Here is a 17,851-nt window from a genome sequence, read left to right on the forward strand (position 1 = left end):
GAGTTTCGCCATCAGCTTGAAGACGGTGGCCCTTTTTGGTCAGTGTCAGTGGAGGAAAGGGAGAGCAGAGGGACGTTGAGGCAGACCCTCAGTCTGCTCCCCTCGAAGAGGACAATTGGGGCCTGCAATTCGGCGGCGTTCCTGCATGTGGGTATTCCTGCATCTCCGGTAAACCCCCTTTATACTTCTATTGGTGACTTTTTAAACTAGGACAGGCAGGAGGCAGTGGTGCTCCAGTACAGTAGGTGGCGTTAATGCACAATAATGTTGGATGCCAGTCACCGATTAAACCCGCAGAAGAAGGAGCGGGGGCGACAACAGTACTTGGCTAGCTGTTCACCAGTACTGTTTTTTAGCTAGCTGTCGGGCACTGTTTTCCCACACTTCTATTAATGACGGTAAGGGCGGGTGTCCCGCTAGGTAGCAAGGAGGACTCCAGCAGGCGGGATCGAAAGAACTCATGCAGGAACCAATGGGATGCTCGGGGGGGGTTCATGAAGGAACCAATGGGATGCATGCAGGAACACCCCGAATTGCAGGCTGCAGTTGCACACTATTGCTGCCCTCTCCCTCCGCTGAGACTGACCATCAGATGCAGACTCCATCAGCCCAGTCAGATTAAAAAAAAGCAAATTATTAACATTTCTTCTCACTCAGCTGTGCCCGACAAGTAATACAGCAACTGGTGTGATCAGGGGCGAAAATCTGATATCAACTTTGGAGGGGACAATTACATGAAATTTTCTCAAGAGCAATTCCTGAGGGGGACACCAAAAGTAGTGCTGTAACACATAGCCTACATTGTAATATGGTAAATGTATATTGAGGAACCAAAGAAATAAGGTGTTTGCCGTACTCCTAACTACCGGTACCCAAAACTACACAACTAATCACAACAGCAATACCATTGCCTTAAACTGGTGACTGAACTAAGATTTGTTAAAGTTGAGAGTGGGGGTATCCATGGCATTTTCCAATTATGTTCCTATTTTACAAGTCAAAAAAATTGAGAACCTTTCATAATGTTGCCAAACAAAGACTCAACAAACTTACCTGAGACTCCCTGTCTCTGCCAGTCTGTCCCTGCATATCTGTCCCCAACTCTGCTGTCTGTGTGCCATCTGTTGCCTGCTCTGCCTAATGACATCATTGTGAAACATTTCCATTAGAATTTAATTTCTTTCTTATGAACATTTTATCAACTAGTCTTTGAGATATTAGGCTACTAGGGTTCTTACTATGCGTTTTGGTGTATTGAAAAATACTCTGATGTCCGTCTTTTATTTTTCTGCCATTTTTCTACCTGGCTGGCTGGCTACACACACACACAGTGTGTAGGTTATTTACAGTAGGAGATGGGCTTCTATCATCTTCAATCATTCTATTTGGGCTTCGATCTAAAAGGTAGCTAGCAAATGTGAAACGGATTAAAATGACAAGAGTTGACAGCTGTATGAGTTCACCATTTACACAACATATGCTGCAACCTTTTGTAATTTTAATAGTTTGTTTCATATTGGCTGGCTTCCAACAATAGCTGAATTTGCAAAGCTAGTGAGCACCAATTCAGTTTCAGTGGTGTTTGCTATAATCTTTGCTACCCGGGTGAAATAGAATAAATAAATAAAAGTTCCCTTGCGACAATTTAGCTTTTGCAACGAGACCATTAAATATATTTAAGACAATGGTAGAAGAGAGTGTAGTTCTGTTCAGTTTGGACTTCAGTTTATCGCTAACCTTATCACAGGGACTTTGAAGCACTAATTTACATCATCTGCATGCTGATCTTGGAATAAATTGACGATAGCAAAGATTCCATCTTTGACGACGCCACATAAATGGAATAGGTACTAGCTAGCTTAATAGTTAATATTTGCGCGCTAGCTCTGCATATTCAGCTAGTGTGTGTGCGCGATTGACTGGATTAACCTCACGTCAGTTACGTGCATTGAGTGCCTTTCAGACAGTAGACACGACCCCTCTGTTACCTTGCCAACTAAGGAACTGGCAGTGGATCAAACCATTGTGAGGCAAAGGGTGGGGGGGTCGCAATCTTTTGAAACTTAAAAACACGCTATTAAGTGTCTATAATCAGCACAATTGCTTTCATTGCGTATTATTAATATGATTTAAATTACATAGTTATGTTTCAGTGATATATTGGGGGGGACAAATCATATTGTTCCTAGGATGGGGGGGGTCGTGTCCCCCCCGTCCCCCCCGGGATTTCCGCCCCTGGGTGTGATCATATAGCCTACCTCAAATATTGAAATATAAATATATATATATATAATCAGTCAAAAGTTGACACACCTACTCATTCAAGGGTTTTTCTTTGTTTTTCTTATTTTCTACATTGTATAATAGTGAAGACATCAAAACTAGTAACCAAAAAAGTGTTAAACAAATCAAAATATATTTAATACTTGAGTCTTCAAAGTAGCCACCCTTTGCCTTGATGACAGCTTTGCACACTATTGGCATTGTTTCATCCAGCTTGACCCAGAATGCTTTTCCAACAGCCTTGAAGGAGTTCCCACATATGCTGAGCACTTGTTGGCTGCTTTTCCTTCACTCTGCGGTCCAACTCATCCCAAACCATCTTAATTGGATTGAGGTTGGGCGATTGTGGGGGCCAGGTCATCTGATGTAGCACTCCATCACTGTCCTTGATCAAATAGCCCTTACACATTCTGGAGGTGTGTTGGGTCATTGTCCTGTTGAGAAACAAATGATAGTCCCACTAAGCGCAAACCAGATGGGATGGCATATCGCTGCAGAATGCTGTGGAAGACATGCTGCTTAAGTGTGCCTTGAATTCAAAATAAATCACAGACGGTGTCACCAGCAAAGCACCATCACACCTCCTCCATGCTTCACGGTGGGAACCATGCATGCGGAGATCATCCACTCCCCTACTCTGCGTCTCCCAAAGACACAGAGGTTGGAACCAAAAATCTCAAATTTGGACTCATCAGACCAAAGGACAGATTTCCACCGATCTAATGTCCATTGCTCGTGCTTCTTGGCCCAAGCATCTTCTTATTGGTGTCTTTTAGTAGTGGTTTCTCTGCAGCAATTCGACCATGAAGGCCTGATTCACTCAGTCTCCTCTGAACAGTTGATGTTGAGATGTGTCTGTTACTTGAACTCTGTGAAGCATTTATTTGGGCTGCAATTTCTGAGGCTGGTAACTCGAATAACTCATCCTCTGCAGCAGAGGTAACTCTGTGTCTTCCTTTCCTGTGGCGGTCCTCACGAGAGCCAGTTTCATCACAGCGCTTGATGGTTTTTGCGACTCCACTTGAAGAAACTTTCAAAGTTCTTGAAATTGTCCTGATTGACTGACCTTCATATCTTAAAGTAATGATGGACTGTCGTTTCTCTTTGCTTATTTGAGCTGTTCTTGCCATAATATGGACTTGTCTTTTACCAAATAGGGCTTTCTTCTGTATACCACCCCTGCCTTGTCACAACACAACTGCTTGGCTCAAACAAATGAAGAAGGAAAGAAATTCCACAAATTAAGAAGGCACACCTGTTAATTTAAATGCATTCCAGGTGTCTACCTGATGAAGCTGGTTTAGAGAATGTCAAGAGTGTGCAAAGCTGTCATCAAGGCAAAGGGTGTCTACTTTGAAGAATCTCAAATATATTTTTTGGTTACTACATTTATTTAACCCTTATTTTACCAGGTAAGTTGACTGAGAACAATTTCTCATTTACAGCAACAACCTGGGGAATAGCTAGAGGGGAGAGGATGAATGAGCCAATTGTAAACTGGGGATGATTAGGTGACAGTATGAGGGCCAGCTTGGGAATTTAGCCAGGACACCAGGGTTAACACCCCTACTCTTACAATAAGTGCCATGACCACAGAGTCAGGACACCCATTTAAATTCCCATCCAAAAGACAGCACCCTACACAGGGCAATGTCCCCAACCATTTCCCAGGGGTATTGGGATATTTTTTTTAGACCAGAGGAAAGGGTCCCTCCTACTGGCCATCCAACACCACTTCCAGCAGCATCTGGTCTCCCATTGAGGGACCGACCAGGACCAACCCTGCTTAGCTTCAGAAGCAAGCCAGCAGTGGGATTCCATATGTTATTTCATAGTTTTGATACCTTCACTATTATTCTACAATGTAGAAGATAGTAAAAAATAAAGAAAAAACCTTGGAATGAGTAGGTGTGTCCAGACTTTTGACTGGTACTGTATATTTTGAAATGGTCTGAGATTTAACAACAAAGCATTGGCAGGGCAATTCAAGCACAGCCAATATGTGGTGATAATGCACTTACCTCATTACCACAGTACTGTTTTTAATAGATTCATGTTGCATAATGCTTATATTTTAAGTCATGTAAAAAAAAAAAATCTGAACAGTAGATATCGCTTGCATTTTGAAAGTCATCTTGACTCAGAAAAGGTTGGTGTCCATTGATCTAGGCCTACCTGTGTCATGTAAACAATCTTCCCAGCGTGAATATGTTCCCAGTCGTTCTGATTGTGACGTCATGCTGTAACATTTCTCCCAGCGTGAATATGTTCCCAGTCGTTCTGATTGTGACGTCATGCTGTAACATTTCTCCCAGCGTGAATATGTTCCCAGTCGTTCTGATCGTTCTGATTGTGACGTCATGCTGTAACATTTCTCCCAGCGTGAATATGTTCCCAGTCGTTCTGATCGTTCTGATTGTGACGTCATGCTGTAACATTTCTCCCAGCGTGAATATGTTCCCAGTCGTTCTGATCGTTCTGATTGTTACGTCATGCTGTAACATTTCTCCCAGCATGAATATGTTCCCAGTCGTTCTGATCGTTCTGATTGTGACGTCATGCTGTAACATTTCTCCCAGCGTGAATATGTTCCCAGTCGTTCAGATTGTGACGTCATGCTGTAACATTTCTCCCAGCGTGAATATGTTCCCAGTCGTTCAGATTGTGACGTCATGCTGTAACATTTCTCCCAGCATGAATATGTTCCCAGTCGTTCTGATCGTTCTGATTGTGACGTCATGCTGTAACATTTCTCCCAGCGTGAATATGTTCCCAGTCGTTCTGATCGTTCTGATTGTGACGTCATGCTGTAACATTTCTCCCAGCATGAATATGTTCCCAGTCGTTCTGATTGTTTAGTCATGCTGTAACATTTCTCCCAGCGTGAATATGTTCCCAGTCGTTCTGATCGTTCAGATTGTGACGTCATGCTGTAACATTTCTCCCAGCATGAATATGTTCCCAGTCGTTCTGATCGTTCTGATTGTGACGTCATGCTGTAACATTTCTCCCAGCGTGAATATGTTCCCAGTCGTTCTGATTGTTCAGATTGTGACGTCATGCTGTAACATTTCTCCCAGCGTGAATATGTTCCCAGTCGTTCTGATCGTTCAGATTGTGACGTCATGCTGTAACATTTCTCCCAGCGTGAATATGTTCCCAGTCGTTCTGATTGTGACGTCATGCTGTAACATTTCTCCCAGCGTGAATATGTTCCCAGTCGTTCTGATCGTTCTGATTGTGACGTCATGCTGTAACATTTCTCCCAGCATGAATATGTTCCCAGTCGTTCTGATCGTTCTGATTGTGACGTCATGCTGTAACATTTCTCCCAGCATGAATATGTTCCCAGTCGTTCTGATCGTTCTGATTGTGACGTCATGCTGTAACATTTCTCCCAGCATGAATATGTTCCCAGTTCAATAATTGGATGCGCAGCTCTTTATGTGGGATGGCTGAGCTCGTGCGGATGTTTCTCTCACACCCTCCTTCGACCTAGAAAAATTGTTCTGTGGGCACGCAATTTTGTGATTGCAAACGACTATATATATATATATACATACATACATACATACATAAAATGTTTGTTAGCTAAACAAACAGGTTCAAATTGCACACTTCTGAGAACAAGCCATTAAGACCAGTTTACAGCTAGTTAGCTAGCAAGGGCGAGGGGATGTGAGGAAAAACATCTGCACGAGCTCAGCCATCCACACAAACGCGCGTGAAAATGTTTACAACATGACGTCACAATCAGAACAATTGGGAACTATTTCACACCGGGAAGATATTAACAGGACAACCTGCCTTCACCTGCTCTGTCTAGACTGCTGCATTAATTACTGTTGTTGTCATGTTCTGTTGCATTATTCAACAAGTGTGTCAATAGCAGGATACCCTCGGATTAAAAATCAACAAACTTGGCTCCAGATTACACCTATCTATACATACTTTACATTGTTTGTAAAACCACACATAATATCACTATAATCCAAGTGTTCATTTTGGGAGGTTGCTTTCATTTCAGCGCATCTAATTTGGAAACATTTCAACTGTATTATAATTTTTTTGCACAAAAAATTAAAACACAAAATAATTTCTCTCTTTCTTGTGATGCAAGTGTCGAGGCAATATGTTACGCCCCCGACAAAGTTTTAGCATTCTGATAGATGTAACGGAAAAACAATGTATTTAATCGAGCCCATTTCAGCCATTACCAGGATGTGTTTGACAGGTCATTATTAACATTTCCACGGTCGCAATGTTTATAATTTAAAAAAAATGACAGGCACAAGCAAGAGTATGAAAGAGTCTCCGGAGTAAAATGAAAGCAATCAATCCAGCGAAATGTAAGTGACAGGAAATAGATGGCTGAAATGTGCTACTTAAAGTATACAGTTTGGAGGGGGAGACAGCCTACCCTACATGGTTTAGTAGGGGACAGAACACTGAAGGAACACCTAGAACATAGCACCTAGAAGATGGGTCATAGAACCAACTCCTATAGCCATTATGGGGTGGTGACAAAAAGACACATGAACCGATGACTGAGTTCTGCCATTTTGTGAATGTCCAAATGTATCCTCTATGCATAATTGAAGAGCAACGTGCCGCTCTAATTCAACTGAGTTTACCTGTTGTGGTTTTGGGACATCATCAGTATTGTAGACTGGTCAAACAAACACTGCCTAGTGTCTACCCTGGCTGCTCTGTTCAGATACCCGCTAACATGGCTTCCTCCTTGGCTCCTTCTCTTCCCAGTCTTTAGCATATTGGGTTTTCATGCATGGGCTGATCTGTGGGCCGCAAGCTGCCATACGGCCTGGCAGACTCCGTGCAAGCAGGCAGAATGCACTTTAGGGCTCTGCACAATTTTGGGTTTTGCACAGGAAAGAAACAGGGTCAACGTAGGTCCAATCATTGAACACACTCATTTTGACATTTCAAACATTTGCATCGCAGGCTGTTGAGTCCTATGATAACAAACCCTTCAGTTATCCCAACTGCTACACAATCCCAATTAAATGGAGTACGGTGATAATCACAACAATAATAACAGACGAAACAAAATAGATGGAACGTCAACATTGGTATTGAATGGACTCTTTAAAGGTCAGAGTTATTCACAGTGCACACAGGAACCAAACAAAACATCTTGTCACCCAAAGGGTTAGGCAACGTTGTTTGCCATGTTATTTACAATATCTCCACGTGTCTCTAGTCTTGTCTATTTCGTCAAAGAAAAGCTTGCTGGCAACGCTGCATATGGCTTTGGCGGGAATCTGTACTTAGGTAGTAAATTCTACTCTTAGTTGTGTGCAATGTCCCTTTACAAAGTTAGGATGACATAAACCACAAGAGCCCTAGTCCTGGAGCAACTTCCCTCCCTGCCGCATATTCCTGTGTGGTAATGAAGACGGTCACAGGCCCAGATAGAGGGGGGACAGCAGGGTTTGGTAGAAGCAGGGCTGAGACAAGTGACAGTTGCAGCTAGCCAACACAAGCCTGGGCCAGAGACGTGACAGACAGACAGACAAACAGCCAGATGCACATAGATCCAGATGGACAGTAGCTACACACCTAGAGGATGAGTAGTGTGCTGTACGTGTGGACAGATTGACAGGATGCCAGGGCTGGATGGAGAGTATTCACTGCTGCTGTTGTATTAGTTAGGTAGAAACCTGGGCAGTGTTCGACCAAAAGTTCCCCCGTCTCTCTCTCTGCAGCATCCAGCCTGGCAATGTTTCATGACAGCTGGACAGGTTGATATACAGTAGTGGTTGTAAAAAAAGGACCTAGGCAATAAGGCATACGTTACCATTTATTAATGAAGGTACAGTACATGTGTCTGGTGGTAATTAGTGTAGGCTGTGCAATGATGATAAGTCCATGGAATAGCAGAATGGGTGAAAAGCTATATTTGTACTGTTAGTCTCCTGTTTATTGAAATCCTTACTCAATTATTAAGCTCCCTGCCCTTTCTGCATTGTCTTGGGGAAATTGTGCTTCATAAAAGGAGAGAACGAGGGAATACTGTATGCGTCTCTGATCCTCCCATGCAAATCGCAGTATTTCGCACTGACACTGGCTGTACTCCAAAAGTTAGCTGCTGTTGCCCGGCAACATACACCACAGTTCAACTTAGCTTGGGCGCCCAGTCGAAGTGAGCTGTCTCCCATCTCAACCCCCCCTCTCTCTTTCTCTCTTGTGTGTTTTCACCGTGCCTGGTGTTCTCTCCCTCTAAATCCTCCCTCCTCTGTTTCTTTATCTCTTGCTCTCTTCTACACTCTCATCTCTCTCCATCTTTCTCTCCCCCTCTCTAATGTCCACCAGTAATCTCCCTGACTTCTCAGTCTTTTAGCGTTGGAGAGTATCAGAAGGACAGTACTGTCTGTTGTGTAAAAACACACACTGAAGGAAATGAGGCACACTCTCAAACACATACAGACATGTCTACAAACATACAGGACATGCAGTATCTCTAGTCTCTTCATTAGGTACAGTACCTACCACTGCAGTTCTACCATCAGGGCTTTTTTGAGTGTATTATAGTGGCTGTTCAGTGATGTCTGTAGGTAAGACTGAGATATAAACACACCAGACAGGCCACTGAGATTGTGACACGTTCTTTTGATCACACAGCTCTGCCTCATCTCGCTCCTGCTAGCTGCGAGAACACAATCTGGTTTATAGCGTTGAGGGGGGAACTTAATTTGCTCCGAGTAGTTGCACAAACTCGTACATACACTGAGTGTACAAAACATGACGAACACCTTCCTAATATTGAGTTGCACCCCCCTTTTGCCCTCAGAACAGCCTCAATTCGTCGGGGCATGGACTATACAAGGTGTCGAAAGCATTCCACAGGGCTGCTGGCCCATGTTGACTCCAATGATTCCCAGTTGTGTCAAGTTGGCTGGATGTTCTTTGGGTGGTGGACCATTCTTGATATACACGGGAAACTGTTGAGTGTGAAAAACCCAGCAGCGTTGCAGTTCTTGACACACTAAAACCGGTGCGCCTGGCACCTACTACCATACCCTGTTCAAAGGCACTTAAATATTTTGTCTTGCCTATTCACACATACACAATCCATGTCTCAGTTGTCTCAAGGCTTACAAATCCTTCTTTAACCTGTCTCCTCCCCTTCATCTACACTGAAGTGGATTTAACAAGTGACATCAATAAGGGATCATAACTTTCACCTGGTCAGTCTAGGTCATCGAGTGTTTTGTACACTCAGTGTATATTTGGAAACACAATACAGTCAGGTATACACACCTACCGTATATGTAAGCACAGCGACAAACACGTTAACATGCACCGTTCAGGCAAATACACAAGCCCAAAACATACGCACATAGACATATACTAACATGGACTTTCACACACAGACACATGCACAGATAAAACACAAACACACTGTTGAATGGGATTAATTTAACCCCAGTGAAAATCTCATGCCAGGCCTGGGCTCATTATCCCAGCAGCAGGAACATGAGACTTCTTTCTTTTCCCCCTCTAGTCAAGCATCCATTATTTAACAGCATGTTGATCACGTTGAGCCTCAGCTTGGAGAGCTCTCTCTCTCTCTCTCTCTTCTATTCCCCCAGCACTCCGCTCAGCAGCTCCCCATTGCCACATGCACTGAGCAACACACATCTCTCGCCGACAAACTTGGCCATATTGCTATATTGCTCTGTGTGCGTGTGTGCGTGCGTGTTTGCACGTCTCAGACAACCATATTGCAGGGGCTGGAGCACCACTCTGCTTTAGGTCATGGTATCAGCTGCTTTTTATTATTACTTTTCAGTCAGCAACAGGTTTAGAGCTCAGACACTGGTGAGGTAATCACTATCCAATCAAAAACTTTTTGTAGGTTTGTACAGTAGTGTTATTGGCTGATGGAAACAATCAAGACCCCCAGGCCTATATAGTTGTGAGTTCACAGGTGCATTGTCCTATGGGTCAAAGGACCTGCCTGATGCGTGCTGTTTTCATTCTGACTGGTCCGTGATATAAGAGCACAATGGTGTTGGATTTAGTATCCAATCTGAATCAAACATAATCGTCTATGACCGATTTGATTGGAATGCAAACCTGCTTTCATAGTAAGGCCACAGGTCCAATAAGAAAGGCTGCTGCATCAGTGAGCGTGGTTCCATTCCCTTTTATATTATGCAGCACGCAAAGCCAACGCCAAAGTATTTCGACCACTGACACAGATAGATTAGCTTCAGTGCAGTAAATTCCCTTTTGTTGCTCCCAAAGCAATGGATGTGATGTTGGAAGGGATGTTTTCAGAGGATGTCTGGTAGACAAGTGCTGTCTTATTCACGGGTTTTTAGATTTGTATTAATGACCCGGTGAAGTTATTCCTTCACACTCAAGTTTTGTTTCCTGTCGTATTACAGTATTATTGGCTTTCTTTCATCAGAACTTACTGCACCCCCTGGTTGGAACACAACACAATCAGTACCCTCTTTTAAGGGATCAGAGATACATACAGTAACTACTCAGATGGTGGTGGCAAATAAAGCCCTCTGTGTTGAGCAGACTTTTGTTAAGCTGTTTATACGTACTTGTCAGGGATTTCGTCGTCGTCAGACGATATGGCGAAATCATCGTCGGAAAAGGAGGACCAATATGCAGCAGAACTGGTTTTGTTCATTTTGAACATTTATTAACTCAAAATGATTACCAAAAACAACAAAACAAACTCACGATATACTGACAGTCTTCTCAGGCTCATACATGCTAGACAAAGAACAATCTCCCACAAATGACAAACACACCCTAATATATGGGACTCTCAATCAAAGGCAAAGAGAAAACACCTGCCTTCAATTGAGAGTCCCAACCCCAATTAATCAACCATAGAAACACACTCACTAGACTCCACATAGAAATACATAAACATAGACCGTAAACCAAAAACCCGGAAATACTAAATCAAACGCCCTTTTACCAAAACACCATGTAAAACAAATACCCTCTGCCACGTCCTGACCAAACTACAATGACAATTAACCCTTATACTGGCCAGGACGTGACAGTACCCCCCCCCTAAAGGTGCTAACCCCGGAAGCACCTCAAGAATAACAAAACCCCAAACAACAACAACAAAAAATCGCCCTAAACTAAAGGGAGGGAAGGGAGAGTGGCTGCCGCCACCGACGGCACTTGTGCTACACCCCCCCTCCCCAACCCACCTATGCAGGTGGTGGTTCAGGCTCCGGCCTATTGTCCTCCAGAGTGCCGACCCCGATCAGCCTCGGACCGTAGGCAGACTCCCCTTGCTCTGGATCCTGGGCAGACCTCATCCTCTCCACCCTGTATACAGACTCATTAATTGAACCGTTAATCATTTTAAGTTCTGGATTGTCAGGCTTACTCAGTTCAGGGTTGCTGCTCGACTCCCTTGGTTCTTCGTAATCGGCAGACTCTGGGCCGATGGGCCACTCTGGCTGATCCTGGCCGATGGGGCAGTCTGGCAGCTCCGGGCGGTCTGGCCGTTCTGGCAGCTCCGGGCAGTCTGGCAGCTCCGGCCGCTCCGGGCAGCTCCGGCCGCTCCGGGCCGCTCCGGGCAGCTCCGGCCGCTCCGGGCAGCTCCGGGCAGTCTGGCCGCTCCGGGCCGTCTGGCAGCTCCGGGCCGCTCCGGCAGCTCCGGGCAGCTCCGGCCGCTCTGGCAGCTCCGGGCAGCTCCGGCCGCTCTGGCAGCTCCGGGCAGCTCCGGCCGCTCCGGCAGCTCCGGGCAGCTCCGGCCGCTCTGGCAGCTCTGGGCAGTCTGGGCAGTCCGGCAGCTCCGTGCAGTCTGGCAGCTCCGGGCAGTCTGGCCGCTCTGGCAGCTCCGGGCAGTCTGGCAGCTCCGGGCAGTCTGGCAGCTCCGGGCAGTCTGGCAGCTCCGGGCAGTCTGGCCGCTCTGGCAGCTCCGGGCAGTCTGGCCGCTCTGGCAGCTCCGGCGACTCTTGACTGACGGGGCTGGACTGACGCACTAGAAGCCTTGTGCGTGGGGCTGGTACTGGACGTGCCAGCCTGGAGACACGCACCTTTGGGCTAGTGCGGGGAGCTGGCCTGGGGCTCCATTCTTGCCCCGCAAAACTGCCCTTGTGCCCCCCCAAAAAAATGTATTGGGGCTGCCTCTCGAGTTTCCTAAACTCCTCCATAGCCCTGGAAACGCTCAACCTTATTTCTGTCCATGTCCATCCTTCCTCCTCGTTCCTCTGCTGCTTGGTCCAAGTTTGGTGGGAGATTCTGTCACAGTTGTCGTAGTGATGAGACCAAAACGCAGCAGGTATGTTTATGCTCATCTTGACGTTTATTAACTCAGAATGAACGTACAAAAATAACAAAAGAACGAACGATCAACAAAACAGTCTGGCAAGGCACAAGGCTAAACACAGAACAATCTCCCACAAATGACAAACACAAACACACCGTAATATATGGGACTCTCAATCAAAGGCAAAGAGAAAACACCTGCCTTCAATTGAAAGTCCCAACCCCAATTAATCAACCATAGAAACACACTCACTAGACTCCACATAGAAATACATAAACATAGACCATAAACCAAAAACCCGGAAATACTAAATCAAACGCCCTTTTACCAAAACACCACCCCGAACCACATAAAACAAATACCCTCTGCCACGTCCTGACCAAACTACAATGACAATTAACCCTTATACTGGCCAGGACGTGACAGTACTTCAGAATATGGATTGTTGACTCTCACAAAAAAAGAGGTTGTGTTATCTGAGGAAAAATCACATGGAGATTTTTATTCCACACATCAGATTGTACATTTACAGCGATTCATGAATTATAATATGCTGTGGAAGCATCCATAATTAAAGTAGGCCACATTTTGGAAGAATTTGTTGACAGAACTTTTCCCCTCTGCAAAGAAGTTTGACTTTCTTTTAGGTTTCTTGAAGGGCGGGATTAGCATTATGCATATAAGCACCATAATTGAACGGGCTGAGCAGGTTTAACCAAAGTATTGGAGGATAGAGTATCTGTTTTAGGCCTTAGTTGTAACATGAATTGTAGAAGCCGGTACAGTGAAGACATCTAACTAGCCTGCGGCAATCCCTTGTTGTGTCCTTATAGTGGTACACAAACGTTCAGCACCAGCGCGAACTAAAACAAGGGACTGGTCGCCGATTCAGCACCACGGCTGTTAAACAGCGCCAGGCAGCTCATAATGAAATGTTTCAACGCACCTGTGTTGGGCTCTGTGCAGGTCTGCTGATAGACACTCTGCGACGCTTTTATTGCCATACTGCTCTCAGACTATTTGGAATCCGGCATCTGAGGATGTCTAGTGGGTTTCCCCCCTGTGAGCTGGCTGTACAACTGATGCTCTGTGTTCATCTGATATACAGTGTGAGGGTCTCTAAGGGGAGTGGTCTTTGTTCCCTGTCTCATGGTGGTTTGATTTTGATGGGTCTGTTTCCTCTTCTCATTGGCTCTCTTCTGCCCCGCCCCCTATATCTGGGGCCCTCAGCGATTGGATTGTACTGTACTACATGAAGCCATGTTCCCTGTATAATACATCCCGCAGAGGGAACTCATGTCATAGGAAGGACAAGCTAGCCAATGTGGAATAAACCTCTGCACCATCAATCTGGACCAGAGTTAAAGTAGCTTGCAAACATTATCACATAAAGTAATTGGCCAGCTATTATTATTTTTTTAAACAAAACATTATGTGATTAGAATTCTCTGGCCTCTTTCCCCCGTGCTTAACCTTAAGTCTGAAGTGTTTGTGTCCTAGTCTCAGAGCAGGTGATCACGGACTGTCCTGACGTCCCATTGGGGTGTGTTGTCTCACTGTGTTGTCTCCACAGCCGTGCCCTTCCCCCTGAGTCATCGCCTCACATTGAAGGAGGTCTTTGACAGTGAGGGGAAGCCCAGGGTGGACCTGCTCAAAGCCCACCTCACCAAGGAGGGCCGCGTGGAGGAAGCCGTGGCACTACGCATCGTCAACGAGGGCGCCGCCATCTTGCGCCAGGAGAAAACCATGCTGGACATAGAAGCACCAGTCACAGGTGAGGAAAAGAGATTCCCTTTTTGACTTCGGTGAAACAAACGTTGACTAACATTCACAGCGTTCATATCACGGTCCAACAGGGAGGAAGTAAGGGAGTCATATCAAAATGTTGAAGACAGACCTGTCAGAATAGATATGATTTCTTCTGGTTATTTGGTCCAGTGGCGAGTGAGAAAGAGTATTATGAGTGACTAGGTTGCTGTGAGAGTGGGTCTGTGGGTCTAAAGTGCTTCAGACTGAGGGACTCTTATATAAGCAGGTTAGCGTGAGAGTGAGTCTGAGCTCTGGAGTAAACCTGCACTGTAGAGAAGTTGGTATTTTGGCTATCTGGGAGAATGTACTTTCTTTTGATGTATAAATGTATGTGTGTGAAGGTGTTTTACTGTACTATGTCTATAAGCAAATATTTGTGGGAAAGTAGTGTCTGAAAGTGAAACAGGAAGACAAGCATAGAGAGACTGGGAGTGAGTGTGCAAATGAATGACCTGAAATACAAAAATAAACTCCAAAGCACCTGACTGGAGTTGAAATGAAGATGAAAAGCAGAGACAGCAAAGCAGGACTCTCTATATGCAGAGTCCCATAGCAGGTAGCTGTCACTCTCAAGTATTATAGTCATGTAAGAATAATATATTTCTCAAGCACCTCAAGCGCTCTGTATCTCTCTTTAGCTTTCTTTTCAAGTATCAGAGCATCAATGTTGAGTGTTGTTTGAAGATACCTCTCAGACAGGCACTTATACATGATGAGGACCAGAGTATACTGAGGCTTGTTCAACCAATCATAGAAGTACAGCGGTTTGTCGCCTCACCTGCATATAAAGGGTTTGATTCCAAAACGCAATAGACACACATTTTTCACATTTAGCATTTTTTTTTCATCTGAAATGCTCATGCATCCCTTTCTATGAACATTTACTTTAGATGTGCTTTAGAATGTGTTTTGTTGCAAAACGCGATATCGGACACTATGCGCTGTGTCCTGAGCCATGTGTTTAGACAGTTGGGACATTGAGGTTTCTGCATTATGATGCATTTACATGACATTTAGCCTACATGACACTTCGAACACTTCAGCCATGTTGGCACCCCATTAACATTACACATGGAGTTTAGTAAAAAAATATATATATATTACAAATTAAAAAAGTTGTCCAAACTCTCTAAATATATGGCTCTGGCTATATCCACTGTCCAGATGCATGGAACATTCCATATGTTTCTTGTCACTAGTGTAAAAGTTCATAATTTAGCAAATCATTTCCATTATATTTGTCTGTTCAGTCATAAGTTAGTTTTCTCTAAATATCTTTTCCACACGTAGGAATGTAATCGTATTACAGTTTTTTACAATCGCTAGGACCCGGTTCTCAATACTTAGGTCACTTTTTCAAAACTCTTCACACAGTTCTCCTAACCAACTTTCAGTTGGCACAGCAGTTCATTTCTCATCCAAAATGCACTAAAACTACCAAAACACTTCATACATGTCTCAAATCAACTCATTCTTCCATAACACTAGCAAAGGTTGTCACCCAACAAGCACACTGTCACTCATAAAACAACAACCTAAACAACACTAACAACAGGTACCATTACACAATGTTTTCTTTTGTCAAATTTCTTTACAAAACAAGAATGACACCTCTCCACTGTTTAGAATTCACTGCAGTATATGTTATAGGAATTAATCAGACGTTATGCAATATGCTTCAATATGTTTGTCATTTTTTGGCATTGAGTGATTCCAAAATACAAGAATTTGTATATACACCATCTACAGATACAGTAGCAATGCTAGTCAACCCAGTCTTCTGCATTTGGCCACAGGTTCTCATCCACATCACATCTTATGTCATCCTGGGCAATACGCCTAGGAAAGAATCTTTTAGCATGCCTGGTCCATCCCTGGCAATCTTCCTCTGTCAGCCACTTCTCTATCTCTGTCTGGGTCCATGTTTACATTACAGTACAGCATTATTCCTAACATGTCCCCTTTTGTATAGATGGTAATGTAATTGAAAGACTAACACCTGTGTAAGGGCTCAGCTACAATGGGAATCAGCTGCGGTTGTTCTAATTGTTTTGATAGTATTTCATTTTTTAGATGTGGAATATATTTCAATAGAGTATTACTGTAGAAATGTAGCAAATTGCTGTCTTATTCAATGTTGTGTTATGTTAGGTTTTGGACTTAGGTTTAACCGTTTTGAAAAGAGTATGTGAACATGTGCAAATTGTCCTGTAGGTACATAGAGTTTTGGTGGTGGTTGTGTCTGAGTGAGAAAAGAATTCATGAAATTTGAAAGATGTAGTCATTGAATGCATTTTGTGCCAAAGCAATGAAAAATGATCGACAGTTTAGCTCACATAGACTGCTGTTGTGCTCACTGTGTGAAGAGTTTTGAAAAAATGACCTAAGTATTGAGAAATGGGTCCTAGCGATTGTAAAAAAAAAAAAACTACTGTAATTTAGGCTAACCACTGGTTTAGTCATCCAGATGCGGTGATAGACAGCTGTCACTCAGCCGTTAGCCAGCTGGCTACCTAGCATTACATTAGCTTCAGCTCTTCGCTTTGATCACACTTTCGCCGCTATGCATCCCCGCGTTTGGTTCACGTTCATAGATCTGAAGGATGCGTATTTTCACGTGCCTATACATCCTCCCCACAGAAAGTTTCGGAGGTTTCATTTCGAGGGTGTGGCCCCCGAGTTTCTGGTACTGGCTTTCTGGCTCTCCCTATCACCCCGCACCGTTTCTATGGTGGTGGAGGTGGCTTTGACACCCGTGCGGTGACAGGGGATCAGCGTATTGGCCTATCTGGAGCTCCACGCGGCTACGCTGATTTCCCATATTAAGTCTCAGGGGTTCATAGTGAATCATGAGAAAAGTTGTTAGACTCTGGCTCAGCACTTTCAATTTCTGGGTCTCATTCTAGACTCGGTTCTGAATCATGTGTTTTTGTCCCAACAGAGGAGAGTCGCGTTCTGGCTCTATCTGACACGGTTTCAGCTGGGGCACTCTGTGCCTTTTCACTTGTGCCAGTGATTATTGGGTCTGATGGCCTGTATGATAGCCGTGGTGCCTCTGGGACTGCTGTTGACGCATCTGTGTCAGCGCTGGGTGATTGCTACGCATCTTGATGCGTCTCGACAGAGCCATCGGTTGCTCAACGTGTCCCTGTCGTGTCTAAGGGCGTTGACTCCTTGGAAGGACTGGTGTTGGTGGTGGCGTGCATCAACAGGTAGGGAGGGATGCGGTCTAAGGTTTTCACAGACGCGAAATTCAGAGATCTGACCAGGGATCCGGGTCCTAAATTCAGACTTTCGTCTCGGAACTGAGTCAGGTTTGATACAATTGCCACGAGTCTCGGGCATGTGCAATTAATATTGATTTACCGACTGGACCCGTTTGGAACTGGCCTTTTGTTAATTTAGTGTTTGTGTGTTGAGAACTGCGCCAACTTGTTATCTGTGTCAGCCAATTGAAACTAAATAAAACGTATAACT

At 44.4% G+C, this 17,851-nt stretch overlaps 1 protein-coding gene across 3 annotated transcripts in view; it reads left to right on the forward strand.

Annotated features, from left to right (window-relative positions):
* Window positions 1-17,851, forward strand: part of LOC106603034 (serine/threonine-protein phosphatase 2B catalytic subunit alpha isoform) — a 54,527-nt gene that overhangs the window by 12,992 nt on the left and 23,684 nt on the right. For all 3 annotated transcript variants that reach the window (XM_014196149.2, XM_014196148.2, XM_014196151.2), the window contains exon 2: window positions 14,139-14,339. In XM_014196149.2, the coding sequence (XP_014051624.1) occupies window positions 14,139-14,339 (201 nt within the window). The remainder of the gene's footprint in view (window positions 1-14,138; window positions 14,340-17,851) is intronic.

Source organism: Salmo salar, chromosome ssa04 (assembly GCF_905237065.1).
Source record: "Salmo salar chromosome ssa04, Ssal_v3.1, whole genome shotgun sequence".
Classification (NCBI taxonomy): domain Eukaryota; kingdom Metazoa; phylum Chordata; class Actinopteri; order Salmoniformes; family Salmonidae; genus Salmo; species Salmo salar.